This window comes from Hippocampus comes, unplaced genomic scaffold, assembly GCF_001891065.2.
Source record: "Hippocampus comes isolate QL1 unplaced genomic scaffold, H_comes_QL1_v1.1 scaffold9, whole genome shotgun sequence".
Classification (NCBI taxonomy): domain Eukaryota; kingdom Metazoa; phylum Chordata; class Actinopteri; order Syngnathiformes; family Syngnathidae; genus Hippocampus; species Hippocampus comes.
The window spans coordinates 5,966,485-5,987,511 of record NW_017805275.1 but is presented as its reverse complement, the minus strand read 5'-3'; the positions used below and the strand labels follow the sequence as shown (position 1 = coordinate 5,987,511).

Here is a 21,027-nt window from a genome sequence, read left to right as displayed (position 1 = left end):
GGATTATGCAGCAACGGCGACGAAAACAAAATTACGAAGTAGACTGGACATAAACCACACACTTGAGGTGTCATTGTCTCTCCTATTACCCCGAGATGGGACCGTCTGGTTGCAGAAAATCAAGCTCGGTGCTGTGGTGAGTCGTCATTTTCATGCACTTTGAATTTGCGTTGTATCGTATTTTGAAGGCATTAAACATTGCCATAGCGATCGGAGTGTTGCGGCCAGATTAGACGCTCCTTGTGTTTATTATTATATTTCGAAAACACCACAGTTTTTATGCAGCTCATACCATATTATTTTGTTGTATTATTTCCGCCACACCTTAAATGCCGGTCCCTGAAAATATTGTCTGACATAAACCGGTCCGTGGGGCAAAAAAGGTTGGGGGCCCCTGCATTACAGTACTTTAATGAGATTGAGCTCTACATATGACTCAACTAGAATTACTGGTTTAATGACTTATACATCTCTAATGTACAATATTTAGACCCTATAAGGTCTATGCTTTCGTTGTCGATTAGCTTTATATTTGCTGTTTTTTTAGTGTGTTTATTTCAATTGTTTGATCATATGAGATTGTCAATTTTTTTTTTGTTTTTGCATTTCATCACATCAAGCTAGCATCGATTGTGTAGACAAAAGACAAAAGTTTCAGTGTTGTCACTTGAACCATGCACTGTATATGCAAGCAATGACAAGTTTGAGTACATTATATGGCCAAAATACAGTGTACATTTGGCCACTTCAAGAAAATGCTAAAGAGCAGCAACTACTTCAAATTACCAAAGTGAGAAGGAAGTGGTTGTATTCAGATGAAAGATCATTCGTGAATGACTTCAATTAAATAATTTCCTTTGTCTACTCTAAAAAGTGACAAACTCGTACCTGCAGAGAATTACCGGTAATGTGCCATATCATGTACCTCTTTGTAAATAGATTGAAGGCGTCCAAAGTGTCCCCAGACCTCTCTACAGAATGAGCATCTTTGGTTGCATCCATGTTTTCTTCTGACTAAAATACATCCAGTAAGAGTCATCTGAAAAGTGAAAATAGAATCACTTAATCCCTTCCTTTGCAGCATGACAAATTCAAAATTCAAAATACTGTAGCGACGCCACTCTAGTGAAGCGCGACTGCTTTGATCTACGACAACATACCTTTCTTGAGTTTTCAGCTAATGATAAAAACATTAAGCGGGAATAAAACACATGCCTTTCGTTACAATTAGTAGGGTCAATTGCTACCAAATACATTTCATTAAAAGCTTCTTACTGGTGTGAGAATGGGAAGCGAGCTCGGCGTGACTACACTCCAACTTGGTTGAAATAGTGATGAAAAAACTATTTTCAATATTCCTTTACGGTCTTTTTATATTTTTCAGTGAGTTAATTATTCACTTATGAAAACGCCTTAAAAGTGAGTCAAAAAAAGACCGAAACTAACCGAAAATAATTCGATGTATTGCTGCGTAGGAAATGACTCACCGATGACACAAACAGAAGGAACTGCTCAGATAAAGTAAGTACATTACCGTAGAAGGGAAAATGTAAATGTCTATTCGAACAGTCGAAGCACGGTTTCTTTTTCTGCCCTGTGTCCTGGTTAGCAGAAGAGTGTAGGAAGCATCTCCTGAAGAGAATATGCCGATGCAGCAAGGTGGCTAACTTGAAATGTTCCTCGAATATTAGTTCCTGACAGGTGTCATGAATAAAAATAAGTCTGAACAACAGCTTCTTTATTGACTCTAACTTGTTAAAAGTTAACATGTTCTGTGGACTCATCACCCAAAATTCGCGCATTACTTCAGTAGTCGTGTACAATCGAAAGCTTTGGACAACCGAATGAGTAACTTTTCCTGCACCTTCACAATTTCGCTGCGGACAAAGCGGCTTTAAATTTCGAGAGCCCCGAAACATTTCAAAGACAAAAGCGAAATATTCACAAGTGTAAAAAAAAAATACAAAAAACAAAATTGCACGCACTTACGTGATGTGACTCCAGCAAACTCAACCACAAGGAAAGGCGAGTACAACCTGAAAAGTTCAGCCAATTAGACGCCGACGTACTTCTCGACATTTTCACTCTTCAAGAGACATCCGATTGGACAATAGTGTGACTGAAGAGACACATCATTGGACAACAGAGAGTCAATCAACTTGCGAATCAATACAGGTAGGAATGAGGCTTTTCGAAACAGCAAATTTTTTATTTTCAGTTATTTACAGAGGCAGAAAAAACGCACACGCATCTACAATTGCAGAACAAATCAATTAGACTCATTTTACTTGTGGATTTCTTAACATACAATATGATACCACTCTCTAGTTTGAAGACACACTACATTTTGTCATTTGCAAATATTACACTTATCAGTACTTAACCAAGAAGATTTTGTGACTGTTGAGTTGTGTATTGCTATATGGCTCTGCAGTCCAGCACATTATATGCCATTCCCCTTCACTTTTTTCTCCAATTTGTTATTGATCTGCCTTAGCTGGTCCTGTGCTCTCTGAATATTTTTGGTCTGCAGTAGTAGAGCTGGTAAACTGGATGCACCATACTGTAAGAGTAAGAAGAGAGAGAATACGATGTGTCACTGTGGGTGCTTATCACGTGTTCAACTGTGTGTGTTCATACTTTCTCTTTCTCTTTCGGATGTGCAGTCCGGTAGTCCAGATACACTTTGGTGAGTTGTCTAATATCTTTGAGAAAAGCCTGGCTTCTTCGCAGATCTTCCAATCTGAGTTTGAGTTCAGCTTTCTCCTTTTGCAGCAGGCTCACTTGTCTCTCTGCCCTATTGGATAACGTAGTGTTACTGTCCAGGTCGGTAAATTATTGGCTATATGAAACTAGATATAAGACAAGAGTTCCTGAGCAAAACAACAAAACCCTCAATTTAATGAGATTGTTGAAAATCCACCCATCCATTTTCTAATCCGCTACACCCTGAACTGGTTGCCAGTCAATCACAGAGCACACATGGAGAAACAACCATTCGCGCTCACAATCACACCAAGGGACAATTTACAGTGTTCCATTAACCTGCCATGCATGTTTTGGGAATGTGGGAGGACATGCAAACTCCTCACAGGAATCGAACCCTGCAACTCTGCACCATGAGGCGGACGTACTAAAAAGTCAACCAAGGTGCAGCCCATTGATGAAAATGGATGGAATAATTTCATTAATTGTTAATAATAAATCATGTTGATTATATGAATGGATGAAAAAAAATGGATGGGACGTTGTACTGTGGATGGAAATGCCTCACCTAATTAGCTCATGCTTGGCATCCAAAAGTTTCTGTGTCTTTGCACGGATCATGGAGCATACCTGAAACACATATGCGTAAAAACTACAAAATGATGCAATGTAGTTTACAGTCACAAAGTGGTCCTAAAAAAATTATCTTCCTGTAAGTTAGTCAAGGGATTTAAATTGTGAGAAGTTGCTAAGGTTTTATTTAAAATCATCAATAACACTAATCACTAATCACATTGAGCCCACTTGGCTACTTGAGAGTGCTAAGATTCGTACTCCAGATCGGAGGATATGTCCATTCATCATATGTGAGAAAATGCACAGCAAATTCATGATTAATGCTAAAATTCTATTATTTCAACAGAAAAGTGCTGCAAAAAAATAAATTAATAAATCCATAAAAATGTAGAGTCTCAGCGATAAAACTTATTGTCCTGGTTACCTTGGCGTTTTCCCGTTTCAGAACCTTAAACTCTTTATAGGAGGCAATCTGAAAGACAATTGCGACACCAGAAAAGATACGTTCATTCTTGCTATTCAGATAGAGCTCTTCCTGCTTTCTCCCAAAACAGGCAGAAAGTAGACTGACCTTTTCAAGTAGTTGCTCCTTGACATTGTTGGAGAAACAATCAATAGACTGCTTGACTGCATTAGACTCCACAGAATCCCTACAAAAGAAACCGTTAATATATTGCCCACATGCAATTGTGTCATAAAAACTGTATTCACAAATCTGTGCGATAGCAAGTAAAGGGTTACAGTTGCAGACGTTTATACAAACTGCTCATTTGGAAGCTCTTTAGAAATTTACTTGTACTCATCACAGAAACCCAGGAAGGCCTCCATCACCACTTCCAACTCTGTTTCTCCTCCAGATCTTTTCGTCCTTTTCTTTTGAACCCTTCGGGTCTTGTCTGCTTTGTTAAAGAAAGAGGTATAATGAATTAATAAATCACAAATACCCGTCAAACAACTGGAGAAAGTTTAAAAAGAAACACATAGTTTTGGTTGTCATTTGGCAAGAAGCAAGTACACAAAGGCAGATGCTGTTTTAAACATACATTTTTTTTAAATAAATACTTTGTAGATTTAAGTAAATAGCAGCTGATAAAGAAAATGGGCACATTTGAAATATAACAAAAAGTTGAGACATCTTGGGTTTAGTACCCTGTAAACAGTATGCCACCATGACAGTCAGAAGTCAAAATGTGCTATCCAACAATTTGTTGAAACAACAAGGTGCCATCAAATTTAATAACTGCGAAGTATAAATAAGTCATTGGCCCTTTACCTGCGGACAACTTTTTGGGGCGTCTCTCCACACTTTTTAGTTTTGCTTTCTTTGGGCTTGGGTTCTAATTAAATCAAAATGAAGCACAAGATTAGAATGAGACGACTAAACCGCAGAAATAATTATATTGACAAAAGTGCGTACCCAGCTTGGGTCCTCATCTGTGTCATCATCAAAGGACAGGACTTCATTTTGTTTCTTTTTGGAGCCAGCGCCAGGGTCTGATTCTTCCTGAGGACATACAGTACATTTGGCATCATCATCATCATCATCATAATCATCGAAAGCACACTGCAGAAACTCAAATTCTCAATGAAATACATTATCAGTACCACAAGCATGGTGCATAAGATTCTTTTTGGAGAAGACAGCTTCTTTTACAGCACCTGTGAATCACTTGACCTTCTGTTGGCTGGACCACTCTTCTTTTCTACCTTTGCTAGCTCGTCCTTCCGAGGCCTGAAAGAAGGGACTAACTGTGAGTACTGCAAATACAGATACATATACAATGTTTGAAGTGTAATGATTTGCTGGTCAAACAATATTGTGAATTTGACCTAAATTTGAGACAAATTTAGTTAGAAAACCATACAGAGCAGAAATAATTGCTCATGCGCATGTCGTTCACTGTCATTGTTCCATTTGTTTCCACATATTGTATGCAAGTTTCATAGTAATGGGAAAATGAAGCTGCTTTGATGCTTGTAGATGGCACTCTTTGTTCAATATAGGGCTTGCCATTTATTAAGATCCTTTCTTTAAACCAACTCAGCATGAGACATGATTTTTAATTGGATGTTTTTGTGCTTTCTACTATTTTTGTGAGTTATTGTTTGATTGTTTTTTATTTGTAGGAATGGCTGCACATGGTCGACTGGTTCGCACGTCAACCTCAGTGCATAGGTGCAGGGTTTGTGTTTGGCTCCGGCCTTTCTCTGTGGAGTTTGCATGTTCTCCCAGTGCCTGCATGGGTTTTCTCCGGTTTCCTCCCACATTCCAAAACATTCAAGGCAGGTCAATGGAAAACTCGAAATTGTCCCAAGGTGTGAAGTGTGAGCATGAATGGTTGTTTGTCTTGCGTGCCCTGCGATTGGCTGGCAACCGGTTCAGGGTGTCCCCCGCCTACTGCCCGAAGACAGCTGGGATAGGCTCCAGCAAGCCCGCGACCCTTATGAGAATAAGCAGATCAGATAATTGATGGAAGTTGTATCAATTCTTTTTGCTCCATGCAAAGGACTTTGTGTACAGTGCTGGTTGTTTTAAAGTGCTCTATAAGTACAGGTGAGTTGGGTTCAGAAAATTGATGTGCTATTTTTGTTCTGTCACATATTCATCATTATGCTGATCTTGAGAGCTGAATGATGGTTAAAAAATGCTTGAAACCCTTTGGTTTTTGCATATGTCAATGTATATACAGTATCAATGTGTAATTCAAATTTACATAGTGATCTGCAATCATTAGTTTACATGGCTTGGCAGAACCTACCTGGTTTTGACGATGTTTTTTACTTTCTGTGTGATGTTCTTCCCCACTTGACTTTTTGCCATCTGGGTCACCTTTGGCGAGCTCAGATCTTCTTCTATGGCAGTACTGTGCAGAGGGTTACCTAGGGAACACATTGCAGCATGAGCCTGTTATTCATTCTGGGTGCTTAGAGGTTGGTCCATAAGTTTTTGGACACTGTTCTCTTGATTTGACTGCTGCACATCTCACCAATACTTGGCTGGTGGAAAGATAAGATAAGATAAGATAAGATAAGAAAACCTTTATTAGTCTCGCAATGGAGAAATTCCCAATTCACAGCAGCAAAGTTATGAAAGGAAGAAGTAGAACAACAAAATATAGGAGCTGCTGGAAAGGCAGCCACTCTCGCGGCGCCATTTTGAAGTCAAAATAACAAAAATAACACAACACAACACATAGGACACAAGACAGTCGTGCAATCTTCACCACTTTTCTGCATACACTTTGTTGTCTGAAGTTGCACGCAATTTTAATAGTGACATGGATTTGCCTTTTAAACACTCACCACTTTTTTGCTGAAGACCTTCTATGAAACTGGCACAACCAATGGTAGATTGGTTGTCAGAATCCAGAGAGGATGTTTTCTGGATGCCAAACATGGGGAAAAAAAGACTTTCTTGCATCATAAAATTTGAGGAACAGATTTATTTGAGTATGATCATGTATTTCTATTGCACCTTGTTGCCAACTGGTGCAACGGGCACCACAGTGCCTCCTCTGCCCTTTCTGGTACTGTGGAAACAAGGTGTTTATTTACAGTACTTCTCATTCATACCATTTCACATTCAAAGTTCAGGGTTTGGAAAAGTAGGCAATGTTTAACATTACAGTCTAGACAAATAAATGGCCTTTTAAAACCAAAACTGAAATCAGTTAATACATTTGCAGCACATGTATCTACTGTGAGCTCATCTGGCGGGGTCTGAGAGAAATTATCCAATTAAATGCTCTGCCACTGGATGTCTGGCTCAGCGGGTACATAATTAACCTGTGAATCCACTTTTTGAGACGTTTTTGTTCGTGCTGTGGCTGAGTTGTTTCAAATTCAGTGATTCCCAACCAAGGGGATTTGAGAGCGGTGCCATACAATTTCACTTCATTTGTCACAAAAAGATTAACCATCTTTGCCAGCGATGTAAAGTGACATCCAGAACCATTAAATGTTCTTCTATTAGATGGCAGAAGATACAATAAACCTGTTACGATTCCTGTAACTGAAAAATCAAAATATGCCGCTAATCAACATGCGGATTCCACAATACAGGAAAATATTACGCCTGTTTGTCTCACTTCGATTAGGTGACTTGAATATTCAATTTTTCAATCATAATTCATTTTTATGCAACACATGATAAAAACAAATAAGTAGTAGTAACTAAAAAAGCCCAAAGTAGTAGTAACTAAAAAAAAAAAGCCAAAAGAACCACAGGCATTCCCGTCATTACTGAAAAGAAAACTATCAAACATTACGTTGGCATTTTTACGAGGGCGTGTTAATCTGCGTGGGTATTAGTCTGTTGCCAATCAAACATAAGGTCCTAATCGTAAATTTATCTCACCTCATCTTGGAGTTTAAAACGAGTTTGAAGGACTGATGTAGGCAAACAAAATTCAATCCAAACTGACAAATCTTCCCGCAAAATGACTTGACTTCCGGGTTATACCATTCCTAATATTCGGCGGGTGTAGTCGGAAAGAAAAAAATAACATTACAACGTTGAATTGTGGTTTAAATCATTAGGCATGGAACTGTATAATATGCTTGTCGTTTTGTCATAAATATAATATTTGGGGGAAGAAAGTTGTACATGATAGCCAAAATAAAATGCATCTCAAAGTCAAAATGTAACTGACATAATGTGGCATTAATTATTCATTCTCCGCAATAGGTTCTGAGTTTTGTGAATATAGACTTGGATTTCGTCTGTAAGATTAAAAAGGTCTTTGACTCTAGAAAAGGGTCCGACTTGAAACCAATATCAGTGCTTGGAACAGTAACTGTGCTCGCTGTGACGCGAAATGTCCGTTCAAAAATGGGTCCTACTAGGAACAACGAGAGAACTACAGAAGCCGCAAAGTTAGAAAGAAACACGCCAACAACTCGATTAATTTGTTTTAATTAAAAACTTACATTGTCAATACATATGAATATAGTAAAATTAATTATATCAAGCATATGACTCATTTCGATTAAAAAGAAATTCAATAATTATATAATTCAATTATAAAGAAATCTAGACACATTTATATCACATTAGTTACAATTTGTTAAAAAAAAATCTAGATATTTTCCCTTTGTCCTGGAATTGTTCCTTTCCTGAGGTTCACGAGGTTAAAAATTCTGTTTTTTCTGTTAGTTGTTTCCTAAATCAAGCCTAGTCATAATATGTCCCAAAAAACCAAAACAATAATTTACTACAAATGGAATTTTAGTAGTGCAAGTGAATAATTTTTCAAAAATATGCAACAGTGTGGCGAATTTCCAGAGCATGGCCCATTCCGTGTTTCTCTTTTTTTTTTTTTTCAAGCAACAGATGGACTACAGTAAAACTCAATGTCAAAGGCAAACGGTAAGAAGAATAACACTGACTTTTTTTGGCTGCACAGATTCGCATTAGCTTCTGATAAGCGGCACTTATCAGTACTCAAATGTTTGGTTAAACTGAAGGGAGATATTACAGTTTGGCAACGTGTCCACATATGCACATCCCTCAACTACACTAACTGCCACATGTAATTGGGCGCCATGGTGATAACCCCTCTACAGTAGTTTGCTGGTGTCTTGCATGCACTTTGTAGTTTGTACTCGCTTTTATAGACCCGAGGTCAAGAACTCTGCTCCTAATAGCCGTGGTAACAAAAACTGTAAGGGATTGGGCCCAGAGTAACTCAAACAGAAGACTTCTTCACCGGATGCTAAAAATTGATTTGTAGTGTATTACAGTATAATTCCTGATTCTTGAGTGTTTTGACAAAATCATATCACAGACATACATTTAAGACATCAGGGACAAGGTAATTGTGGGAATAATTAATGTCTTTCGTTAAAAGCTACATCAAAGCACGTGAGGTCTGAAGTAAAAAAAAAAAAAAAAAAGTAAGAATTTGGAGTGAAATGGCAATTTCCAATATTTGGTGTGCGTGTTCCTGTTCCTGCTTTGTTCTCGGCCATCTTTCCAGTCATACTTCTTCCTGATCTTCTACATCTTGATGCCGGCATATAGCTCATCTATCTGTGATCTGAAGTATTGTCTCAATTCGTTCCTCTTGGCTTTCAATGTTGGCGTGAGCAGACCATTGTTGACAGAGAACAGCTCAGTATGGAGATATATGGCCTTCACCTGAAAGACACAAACATAAAAATGTGGTTGCAAAAGTCAACCACGTCAACAAAACAACAACAAAGCATACCGGTTAAATGCAAACATCAACTGTCATGAGGGTCCATAATTGTCATGATTCAGTTTCTGTTCGTCTCCAACAGGTGGCAGAGGTGTTCCGGTCTGTCCAGCTGCGGACCGTTACCCATCATATGATGAACGGATTAATTAAGGACTTCCAAGCTGACAACTGACTCTCGGAAAATTCGCCTTGCTTAATACATTGTTCATGTGCAGTTTTGCTCCGTTTTTCTCGTTCCTGGTTTATTGCTCTCAGTTTTCTTGTCAGTAGTCATTTAGTTTGGTATGTTAATTTCGCTGGGTATTTGTTGTGATTTGATTCTCTTGTCCTTTTGAGCAATTTCCATTTGCATTTTCCTTGCCTTTTGCAAGTGCTTTTTGTTTATCTCGTTTTGTCCCGGTGTGTTGACCAGCGTCATTATGTGTACTTTGTCAGTCTTGCGTTGGTTATTTAATAAACCTTTATTGGACCATAACGTTGTCTTTATCTTTAATAAACCTTTATTGGACCATAATCTTGTGCTTATCTATGTATGTAGGATTGACCCCTATTTGGCTAATTCCGGATAATTACAATAATGAGTTTTATACCTGCTCAAATGACTTGAGACCTGCTTCCTTGCCAAGTCGCACCATGTCCTCCAAGATGGCTGCCTTGACATCCTGCATAGACAGAAAAGAAGTCTTAATCAATACAGTAGTACAATCAAGCTGCTGCTCTGGTAAGAAACATTTTTTGACTGAATAGTAATACGCTCTAGCGAAGGAGTGGGCAAATCCAGTCCTCGAGGTCGATCATTTGAATTAGGTATGTTGGAGGAGGGGGACATTTAAAATGTTCAGGTTACCGGCCTTCGAGGAGCGGAATTGACCAACCCTACTGTAGCGGTTGGTAAATGGAGGGCACATGGTCGTCACCATATTACTTTAAGAGAGAGAGACACAGATCACTCCCCATGAGAGAATACTCCATCAACTGCCACTGATACTATAAACAAAATGTATGGTAGTTATTACCGCTCTACTGCAAAGTGCATTGTAGCTGCCCTCCACTCCTATGGTCCTCTTGGTCCAATCACACAGAAAATCATGGTCTGGAACCACCACTGCTACCAGAAAAGCCTATGGAGTAGAACAAGAATACACTTTTGCAAGATGAGACGGTGCAAAGATTTTGGAATGACTACATGAAACACAATTGGTGGAACATTGGCACGTGAATTATTACATTGTGTAGTGATCATTTGACCAAACTTCACTTACTTGTAGACTGTCCCCATGCACAAAAACCTGTGCCACTGAGTCACTTCTCACATAGACATTCTCTATCCTCTCAGGAGCTATGTATTCCCCCTGAGCCAGTTTGAAGATGTGCTTCTTCCTATCCACAATCTTCAGTGTGCCGTTCTGCAAACAAATATTTCCATTACTGGTCCAGACCACCAGAGGTACTGAAAGGAAAGTAGATTCCAATCCCTACAGGAAGCCATTTCCCAATGTCTCCAGTGTGAACCCATCCATCAGCATCGATAGTCTCCGCAGTCTTCTCCGGATCCTTAAGGTAACCCTGGAACACGTTGGGACCTTTCACGCACACCTAAAACACACACAAACTGAGTTAGAATTGGGAATGCACGTTTGGTAAATTTTGACGGGTCTCTCACCTCTCCTTCGCCGTTTAGAGCCAGGTAGTTCATTTCTGCCACATCCACCAGCTTGATGGAGTTACAAGGCAGAGGAGCACCAACGTGACCTAGAAAATGCAAAAGCAATCCCTCACTTTTCTGCTGGTGTACAACAATAGTTTATTGTGAACTCAGAAAGAGTGTTACACCTCCAGTCCAGTCACCAGGCATGGTCATGGTGCAACCAGCGGTACACTCTGTCTGTCCATAACCTTCGTAGAACTGAGATTGAACAAAAGTGGGATTATTGCTACCACCGTAAGAGTGATTTTGTATTGCTCTTAATACAGTAACAATAGAAGATCATGTTAAACAGGGATTGTCATTGTGGTTGGTACAGACTGGATGCCAGAACTTGTTGCACTTGGTCCATGCGAGAGGATTTTATGCAAGACGGAGTTGTTACCTGACATCCTAACGCAGCTCGGAGGAAAGTGAGGACAGTCGGCGAGATGGGAGCAGCCCCTGTTATCATCAGACGTACGCAACCCCCAAGGCTAGCCTGGATAAAGCACAAGGCACTATGCTATTAATAATCAATATCCCTTAAAGCGGAAGTCAAGTAAAAAAAATATATTTGCAATAATATGTTCTATGTGCCCCCACTAGTCCAAACGGTATTCTGATTAATATAAAGACTCAAGAAGATCAGTGTGTTTGATTTCAGCTATCTCAAGGCGTAGCCATTTTGACCATCACATTGCCCTCTGCTGTCAGCTGGGAATAAAGCGTAAAACAAAAGAAGCTCAACTCACCTGAACCTTTCTGAAGATCAATGTATCCCAGATGCTGTCTCTCCTCACAATGCCCTTCATCATCTCTGCTTCCTTCCGACTATATGCAAAATTCAGCAGCCACCGTTTTACAGAAGTATTGGCCTGCCCAAAGATCTGAAAAAGTGCATTTTCATTTTACTTGAGGTTTTATCAAATAAACGAAAGTTTATTAATAAATAAAACTTATTAATAAGCTCACTCACCTTATCATACATTCGGTTTAGAAGTCGAGGTACTGCAGGAAACACAGTAGGTTTAAGGGTACAGAGATCATCCATCAGAAGACGAATATCTCCCTGGAAATATCCTATCTTGGCTCCCTGAACCATCATCACTCCCTATACATCCAAATTAAGGATCCAGAAGAACAATGCGGATGACAAATAAAATGGAAAGATACAGTGCTTAATACAATAATTACATCTGTCATTAAAAATGACAAGAAACAATTCGTGCTTTCATGCAGACTCTTGAATTGGGTACGTTTGCGATGTTTTACTATTTGAATAAAAATCAGAGGTCAGCACAGTAATCTCTTTGAGTTGTGTCTAATCGAAAATAACAAAACATACCTGTACAACTCTCTCAAACATGTGAGCTAAGGGGAGGAATGAAATATGGACATCCCTGGGACCCAACGGACAGGTGGCCTAATACGAACAAAGACGGCATTGCACAGGCATTCCCAATCACACACACACACACACACACACACACACACACACACACACACACACACACACACACACAGACAATTTGATAAATTCAAAGCAGTGTTGAACCTCTAAAGCAGTTCACCCTCATCAACTTGAGAACCAAAAGCAAAAATGAAAATCTGATAAACAGTAGCTAAATCGGTTTGGCAATAGGAGTGTGGGCAGTTTAGGATCTGCTACAGACCAAAAAATGAGGACAAGTACTGGTTCATTTCCTGAGTCACAAGTACGGTAACTGTGTTCTGGCTACTTCAAGGATAACACACAACAACAAGGAGCTGAAATCTTCTCGAACTCGGTCACATGCCAGGAACTTGTTGCTCAATACTAATGCTCTATGTCCCATTTTAGCCATTTGTCAGTAATTATTCTCAACTCCAACTGACATAATATTCTACTCTGCCCCAACTCCCTCTAATACATGGGTGCCCATTACGTCGATCGTGATCGACCAGTAGATCAGGGACTGGTCCCAAATCGATCCGAGGGGTGTAGAGGGGGGAAAAATAAATAAATAAACATTTGTGTCTCTGTGCATGTTAGTAATATATTTTTTGTGTTAATGCACACTGAACCCTAATCATTCTACCAGTCTCACTTTCACAAAAAGTAGTTAAAAAAGAAACTAAAATAAAGCGGGTCATCTTTAACCTACGGTGGCGTGTGACTGCGTCACCGGAAGTTGTTAGCGCTCAGCAGTCTGCAGTTGCAGCTTGTGCTCAGAGTTGTTTGCGCTACTCTTTTATCGTTATCAATATTCTCATTCAGAGTTTGTTTTGTACAATTCACCGAGGGGACGGGCAAAGAACGGGAGTCTGGAGGGCCGAGAGAAGCATTTTAAAACAGTACGCGTGAGCTACGATCGTTAACAGGCTGCAAAAGTGCGTCGCATGCCTCAGTGTCAGGCTATTGCTCATCATGGCATGCGTGTGTACGTGTGTGCGTATACGCGGTAACGGGTCGATCCCGGGAGGTTGGTTGATCGAGAAGTAGATATTCGGTCAAAAAAGTTTGGGCACCCCTGCTCGAATACTTTTTGATGTGTGCTAAATTTGGTGAAAATGCTACAGAAAGCTATACATTACTGCATCCCTATCTTGTAGTTAAATCATGCAATGAGATTAATGAATAAGTGGCTGCTAGTCATTCATGTCAAATGTGACATTGGCGCCTCACCTGTGTTATTTTAAGGAACGCTGAGCAGTTGGACACAATATTCCGATGTGACAACATCGCTCCCTTTGGGTTTCCTGAAAGCGCACATGCAAATAATAGCATATCTATTGAATACGGATGTGTGTGTGTGTGCGTGTGCGTGTGCGTGTGTGTGTGTGTGTGTGTGTGTGTGTGTGTGTGGAGTATGAGCATCACCTGTTGTTCCACTCGTAAAACAGATGACGCCCATATCTTCAGGTCTGGGAGGCTGAAGACATTGGATTAGTTAAAAAAAACTAAAATCCACAGTCATATATCCTTGTGATTGCTAATAGCCGCTTACCACAGGTTGGTGATAGTTAGCCTTTCCAATTGCCTGACCAACGAGAAAAAAATATATCAATTAAATCAAAATAGAAGCCAACAGAAATAGGTAAGTAGTAGTGAAAAATGAGGACAACAAAAACAACATCAGCAAAAGGACAATGAGTTGTTGGATGCAAAGCATAAACTACAAACATAAAGTGCCAAGTGGAAAGAAATGTCAGCAACACATGTATGATATTTCCAAACACTAAACATGAGAAAGGTCCAAGCAAGCTAAGAGTAAAGAGAAGCACTTTGCTAACCTCCATCTCGCGCAGGCTGAGGATGTCGATTCCAGCTTGCTTGCCTCTGTCCACCAGCTCATCGCTGGGAGTCTCGATGACAACAATGGTTTTCACAGTGTGTTTCCTGTCCTTGACGCAGTCAAGTACCAGGTTGACTTTATCTGCCACGTCGCATGCTATGGTTGAGATGGAGGCTACAGGAAACATCAACAAGGAAAACAAACACAATCAAATCACAGGCACAATCTACCGCATATACCGTATATGACCCAAAAAAACCACTTAAACCTTCCTGCAGTTTCTCTGATTAATTTCTATTACCTTTGTCTATAATGTAGTTGATGGCTTCCGTACCAAGGGTGTCATAAAGCGGGACAGAAACCAGGGAATAGGTGTAGCATGCCAACTCTGTGAGAGTCCACTAAATTCCCCACACAAAAAAGGGGTGACACCAATATGACGATTAACAGTTTTTAATTTGCGTGATATTTGAGTTGTTGCCAAGTGCAATCATTTTTACCTCAGGTCTGTTTTGGGAGAAGATCCCAATGTTGGGGTCAGTGGTCTTGGAGTGTCCTTTATGAAGAAAAGCGGAGCCAAGATTTTCCGCTCGCTCCATGACCTAAAATACGCACATTAAGTGTTTCTTTTTGCTCATTGTGACTCCATTGTGCAGTGCTATTCTACGTTGCATTTTGAGTGGTCATGAACGTGACAGCATCTGTCTCAACAGTGCTTTCACTGCCTTTCGGCTTTACTGCTGTCAAGGCATGTCTTACCTCTTGGTAGGACATCCATTCATAGGGACCTTTGGGTTTTCTGGAGCCCAGGAAAGGACCATTATCTCAAGGAAAAAACAAAATGAAACCACAAAATAAGAGATGCAATTTTGAACCGAAAAGTGAGGTTTACAACGTAATCCAATGATCCAATCATCCGTCATTTCTCTCTATTCTGCTGTTTCAAGACTCGGGTTTCGAAGCAGCTGATCGAGATCTCCTAAAACTTCAGAATGGAGGAGAATAATGCCAATAGCTACATACAAACTATCTAAAGACAGCAACATTTGGTGTCAAAATTGTAAACAGGTCACATAACAAATACGGCATCCAAATAAAATGGCGTTGACACAATGCCTCAATTGTGAAATCGTGAGTAAATTTTGAAAGGCATTTCATTTGCATTTTATTAAACTAGTCTCCTAAATCGACCGAGTTTGGGAAAACCATGCACGTGCCTAAAATACTTGAGAGGAAGAGTCAACTCATCACAACTGTTACCATGGATCATTTCAACAAACTATTTTACTTTTGAATGCAACTGCTTTGAATCATGTGTGCTTTGCTGTTTTGCTGCTGTTCTATGTCAGCCAACTTCTTCCTCTTCTCTGGGCTTGGGTCATAAGGGCAGTAGCTTAAAGGAGGAAGCCCACATTTGACATTTGCGCTGTTTCTCAAACTTCAGAGATGGCGCAGAATTTGGTTGTGTTGAGTGTATGACATCTCTCCAAAGTCATTCACTCCAAAATAGGGTGCAAGAAGAAGTGCTTGTGACCGCACTATAGTTCCCATAGATAACAGTTAGCCTTGCTTCCTCTTCTTCTTCTACAACTACTTTTTCTCCTCATTCTGGACACATGGGTTAAGAAAGGAGACCCACGATTATTGGTGGAGGTTTTGTTTTTGTCATCTTACATACAGTACACTACACACCGTAAGAGCAATAAGAACGCGTGACTATTTTATCCTCATCATGTCTTAAAATAAAAAGAAATTGGAAAACAGCTTAAAAATGTGTATGAACTTGTTATGTGCTACTTTATAGCAAGAGTGATGTATGGGCGTGTCAGTGGGATACATCACATCACTTACTGGATACTTGAGCGCCCCTGAGGAAGAATTCATACATTGTTTTGGCATCATCATAAAAATGCGTCAAGAGATCGTCACCGTTTAGCAGAGTTGATTGGTGCACAAACTCTCCACCCTGTGCAAAAAAAGCAAACAACAGTTCATCATCCGATAATTCCAAATTTGGATTTGTTTATGCATTCTCTTCAACATTTAATTCATACACAAACAACAGTGATGGGTTATAGTATAGGAGCTGATCCCTGTACCAGGTGGAAGAATATTTCACATGAAACGAGACCACAGTGATGAGGTTCAGCTTACAAACGTCAGAGGGCAAGAACATTTTCAAATGCGGCAACAAGCCTTGGCTTTGAACAGAATTGAAAAAAGAGCAAACGTTTGTTCACATCCAAGCAGAGTGACCCCAAACTCACCGGAATTTCGATTGACTGCATCTTGAGATCACATATGGGTGGCAATGTCTTTGGTCGTGTTGCCATGTAGAGGGTTGTTGCAGCTGTGATTGCCCCCATGCTGATTAATGTAGATGTGGACATACCCCTGAAGTACTGACTGAGAGAATCCAGATCTGGCAATCTCAGCTTCTGCAAGAACTCTTGGCTTGGCATGATTTCTGATAATGATGTATCAGCTGGAGGTGTTTAGGGTTTTCACTTGGTGGAGGTGGTGTGGTTGACAAGTGCAGGAAGAATTTGGACTCTGAAGCCCGGAGTGGTCTTAGGACACCCTGAGGTAGAGGAGTGTATGAAGTACTTTAGGCCAGGAATGTACCTGTAATGAGGAGGAAATTAGTTAATGTTCCTGTGCATAGTACTATTATAAAGTCCTCGCTGATTTTACTTTCAATGCCAGTTTGTGATCATTTCTTGCGGCACACCTGATGATCTCTTATCATAGCACAATAATGTGCCTTGGCACACTGGTTGGAAATCACAGTGAAAGATTTGCCTTCATGTAAAGCTTGAGAATGAAAAAAAATTCAAACCAGATTCAGAAATAACAGAACAACCACGGACAGGGATAATCAAAATAGATTAGATCAATCAGGAAACCGGTGACAATCTCAGAAAATTGTCGAATAGAAGAAAAAAAAAACACACTGAAAATAAAAATGACTGGTCTTGAATTTTATATTCAAAGACAGCCACTGTAGGTTAGTGTGTAACTTCAGTTTATTTTCAGTAGATCCAATTGTAACATTAATTTTACAGAATACATTACAAATCTAGTTTGACTGACTCCCACATGTGACACAAAAAAGTAATGAACTTATCATTGGACACCACTGCAATTATAAAGTTTCACGAGTGCATTTCTGTGCTTCTGATTTAATCTACAGGTGTTGTATTGTGGACCTACACGTTTGTTGTCGCTTTACAAATGTATTTGTTTTAAGATAAGAAAAGCAGAACTTTCTAAGATAAGTGCTTTGCACAACTTGAAACAAGTTGCTCTGTCCACTCAACTTTAGTCCAGTGGCCTCTGACCTCTGTGGTCAGCTGAGATGATTAAACTGAATGAAGTAAACACTGATCTTAACGTGAAGCATTACCCTGAGTGACGTAACTAACCCAGTTCAGACCTTTTTGAGGCACATTTCATTTAACATGTAACAGCATTAAAGCGCCACCCAAACTCTTGTGAAAAGCATTCTGCTTTTCAATCAAAACTAGTAACTATGTGTTAGTTACTGCGTGTGTGTGTGTGTTTGTGTGTGTGTGTATTCATTTTTGCCAAGTCATACGATACCTACTTACCTACTGATATACAGAAATGCAAGGTGAGGTCCATGAAACCATGTTAATTGATGACTTAGGCAAATTGGTTGCTCACACAACACTTAAGTATTCAAAATCAAAGTCCAACTCTGCAAGGTAGTGTTTCGCAATCGCTGCATAATGATTTGTGGACTTCCCAGCTTTTTCTCTCTAGCCATGATTGCTGTATTGTTTTTAAGCTCAGTGCGTCCTTAATGCAGTCTGAATGCTGTGACATTATTAAACCATTTCACACTGCGCGCAGAGACACAACGCTGTATTCTGGTGCCGAATTGATTATTTGTAAAACAAACCGGGTTGACAGAGCGGCTAATTTAGAAGCCAGGCAACACTGACACACATCAGTTACATCCCAACAGGATACAGTTCAATAAAGGCATGTTAGTAAATACATATGTTAAGAATTTCATCATGGTGGCGTCTCAGTTTTGCAGCAATGTTATTCAATGATGTGAAAAAAATAGCATGCACAAAATGTCACTTGGAAAACCTGCTTCTTAAAACGGGTAAGTACATGTTAGTGTCTTGGAATTGATTAGGGATGTTCAATACCACTTTTTTTTTTGACTGATACAATACCAAGTACTGATACCACTAGTACTTTTGAAAATTGAAATTTTGCTTAACATAATTATCTGTCTGCGATTGGCTGGCAACCGGATCAGGGGTTCCCCCGCCTACTGCCCGAAGACAGCTGGGATGGGCTCCAGCATGCCCCGCGACCCTTGTGTTGATGAGTGGATCAGAAAATGGATGGATGGAAAATTATCTGTCTTTATGAAGAAAGGCATTTCTTTAATTCTGACGCACACGATGATTTGTCAACATTTCAAACTGCAACAGTGTCGCACCAACTTATGGCAAGCAGGAATCACTTAATGTCAGATTTTCTTTCTTTTTGTCTTAAATCATGCCTACATCAGTAGCATTCAGTAGTATCTAATACAATGAATAAGGGGCAGTATCTCATTGATACTGATACCTGGTACCAGTGTTCACCCATTCCTTGACATTATGTAGCACTCTGTATTATGGAAAATGTGACCGGAATGTCAACATGTGTCCTAAGCATGATCAAAATTAGTCACACTTGTGTATACCCTTAAGTGCACAAAAACAAAGAGTGACCAGTATTGTCAACTTAGCATATATTTGACCACTTTTGCAGCCCTTCGAGCACCAATTTTTACAACAAAAAAAGACAAAAAAAACAGAGCTAAGAAGAAAATACGTCCACAATCAAATCATGGAATGCCGTTTCAGCATTTCTTGGATATCATTGATATCCCGACTAAGTAAGGTCCATCTACTAGTGCACTCTTTATCCTCACTAGTATGAGAACTTTGGCATCATAACACAATTAAATATTACTGGTGATGCAAAACTACAAATGGTGATTTTGGTGATACTAGTAGAATCCAGGAGGCTACTAGTGATTAACATGACTACTAGCTGGGCCTAGTAGTGATTTAATAGCTTGCCAACAGCCAAAGGCAGCAGCATTGGTGGAAAAAAAAAATTCTTGTTAGACACGGTTGCTCTCCTCGTGAACTGTGAATCACGTTAACTAAAATATGGATCTTAAGCTGGATATCAATGATCATTCCATGCGTGTCAACCAATCAGACAGGTCACCTTCCGCCACAGCAATTGAGTTACTTCGATGAGTGGACAGTAATTACTTGCCCACGTGTCCGCCGTAATCTTGTCTGGTGACGAAGTTCTTGTAACGTGTAGCATACCATATACTGTACTAACAAGCTAAACAAATACGTTGCACCTCATTGTAGACCTCTGAAAACCAAAGCGTTTACTCTTGACGACTCAATTACACCTGCAATTAAAACAGCACACCCATATAAGGCAAGCTTCACTGACTGCACTGTTTCTGTGAGGAACGCTCAAAACTAAAGCATACTAGAAACTAAGCAGCTAAAACACAATGAAAAGATCCGGAACAAGTTATAACGCTGCGTTACAAAGTCATGTTAACAGCAGAAAAATAGAGTACACGAGGAAAAAAAGTGTCTCTAATTTTACAAATTCTCAAAAGGGCAGTTAAAATGACAGCGCGTGTGCAGCAGCACAACTATGTGCTGCCCTTACTACACGTGTTACGATCCAGCGGTTTGTATTTGGCAAAAAAAAAAAGTGTGAAACAATTTTTAAAAATTGTAGTTCACAATAAAATACCTGAGGTACAATCGCGACGAGTTGACAACATACTGTTTTAGTTTCGGTGGTGGTTAAAAAAAGACAAGGAACTTCCCACCTGTTTGCAGCAGTCCTCCGCCCGGCTTCTTCTTCTTTTCTCGCTGACCACGCTTACTCTAAAAGTGGTGGGCGTGTCCAAAAGTACAACTTCCGGTCAAATCTTCAACGGTAAACTGCATTTCCGGTTAAATTTTATAAAATGCATTGCGTAACAGAAAACTAATGAGTTTAAAAGGGCAAATGAATGAAATTACTGATTGAATTTCAATTAAACATCTTCAGGAAAGACACAAAAAAAGCTCACGTAATGCTACAAATAAATTCAGTTTATTTCTGCTCATTTTAAATTATGTTATTTGTAATTGAAATAAGCAGCACAGTGATCCATCGGTGAGCGCATCCACCTCACAGTGGTTCAAATCTGGGCTCCGGCCTTCCTGTGTGAAGTTTGCATGCTCTCCCCACCCCTGCGTGGCTTTGCTCCGGGTACAGGTACTCCGTTTTCCGCCCACATTCCAAAAACATACATGGGAGGTTAATTGGACACTACTTATTGTACCTCGATATGATTGTGAGTTTAACTGGTTGGTGTTCATCTGTGTGTGCCCTCCGATTGGCTGGCAAACAATTCAGGGTGCCCGAACACAGCTGGAATAGTCTCCTCCATGTCCGCAACCCTCGTGAAGAGAAGCAGTACAGATAATTAATGGATGTATAAGTAATATATAATACATTT

At 39.8% G+C, this 21,027-nt stretch overlaps 3 protein-coding genes across 5 annotated transcripts in view; all 3 read right to left on the bottom strand.

Annotated features, from left to right (window-relative positions):
• Positions 1-2,092, bottom strand: part of LOC109515795 (caspase-3-like) — a 7,284-nt gene extending 5,192 nt beyond the window's left edge. The window contains exons 1-2 of one of the 2 annotated variants that reach the window (XM_019869815.1): positions 1,990-2,092; positions 926-1,039 (exon numbers count right to left, since the gene is read on the bottom strand). In XM_019869815.1, the coding sequence (XP_019725374.1) occupies positions 926-1,002 (77 nt within the window). In that variant the 5' untranslated portion in view covers positions 1,003-1,039; positions 1,990-2,092. Of the gene's footprint in view, positions 1-925; positions 1,040-1,985 lie in introns of both variants that reach the window. The other variant, XM_019869816.1, reaches the window with a different exon arrangement.
• Positions 2,093-2,188: 96 nt separating this feature from the next.
• On the bottom strand, positions 2,189-8,091 carry cenpu (centromere protein U). 2 transcript variants are annotated; one of them, XM_019869809.1, is made up of 13 exons: positions 7,640-8,091; positions 6,758-6,812; positions 6,586-6,664; positions 6,042-6,162; positions 4,942-5,014; positions 4,700-4,786; positions 4,556-4,619; positions 4,076-4,181; positions 3,854-3,932; positions 3,707-3,754; positions 3,275-3,336; positions 2,641-2,797; positions 2,189-2,563 (listed from the first exon to the last, which is right to left on the bottom strand). In XM_019869809.1, the coding sequence occupies exons 1-13, from the start codon at positions 7,642-7,644 to the stop codon at positions 2,444-2,446; spliced, it is 1,056 nt and encodes a 351-aa protein (XP_019725368.1). In that variant the 5' UTR covers positions 7,645-8,091; the 3' UTR covers positions 2,189-2,443. The 2 variants fall into 2 exon arrangements, with proteins under 2 accessions (XP_019725368.1, XP_019725369.1); XM_019869810.1 differs by having other exon boundaries at positions 4,076-4,178.
• An 804-nt stretch (positions 8,092-8,895) lies between these two features.
• On the bottom strand, positions 8,896-20,434 carry LOC109515777 (long-chain-fatty-acid--CoA ligase 1-like). The gene is made up of 21 exons (XM_019869778.1): positions 20,350-20,434; positions 16,712-17,069; positions 16,296-16,410; positions 15,204-15,268; positions 14,945-15,046; positions 14,746-14,845; positions 14,443-14,618; positions 14,157-14,189; positions 14,030-14,081; positions 13,835-13,908; positions 12,515-12,592; positions 12,146-12,280; positions 11,922-12,056; positions 11,573-11,668; positions 11,316-11,388; positions 11,146-11,234; positions 10,962-11,078; positions 10,745-10,888; positions 10,499-10,603; positions 10,073-10,144; positions 8,896-9,421 (listed from the first exon to the last, which is right to left on the bottom strand). The coding sequence occupies exons 2-21, from the start codon at positions 16,904-16,906 to the stop codon at positions 9,281-9,283; spliced, it is 2,097 nt and encodes a 698-aa protein (XP_019725337.1). The 5' UTR covers positions 16,907-17,069; positions 20,350-20,434; the 3' UTR covers positions 8,896-9,280.
• Between the last annotated feature and the right edge of the window lie 593 nt (positions 20,435-21,027).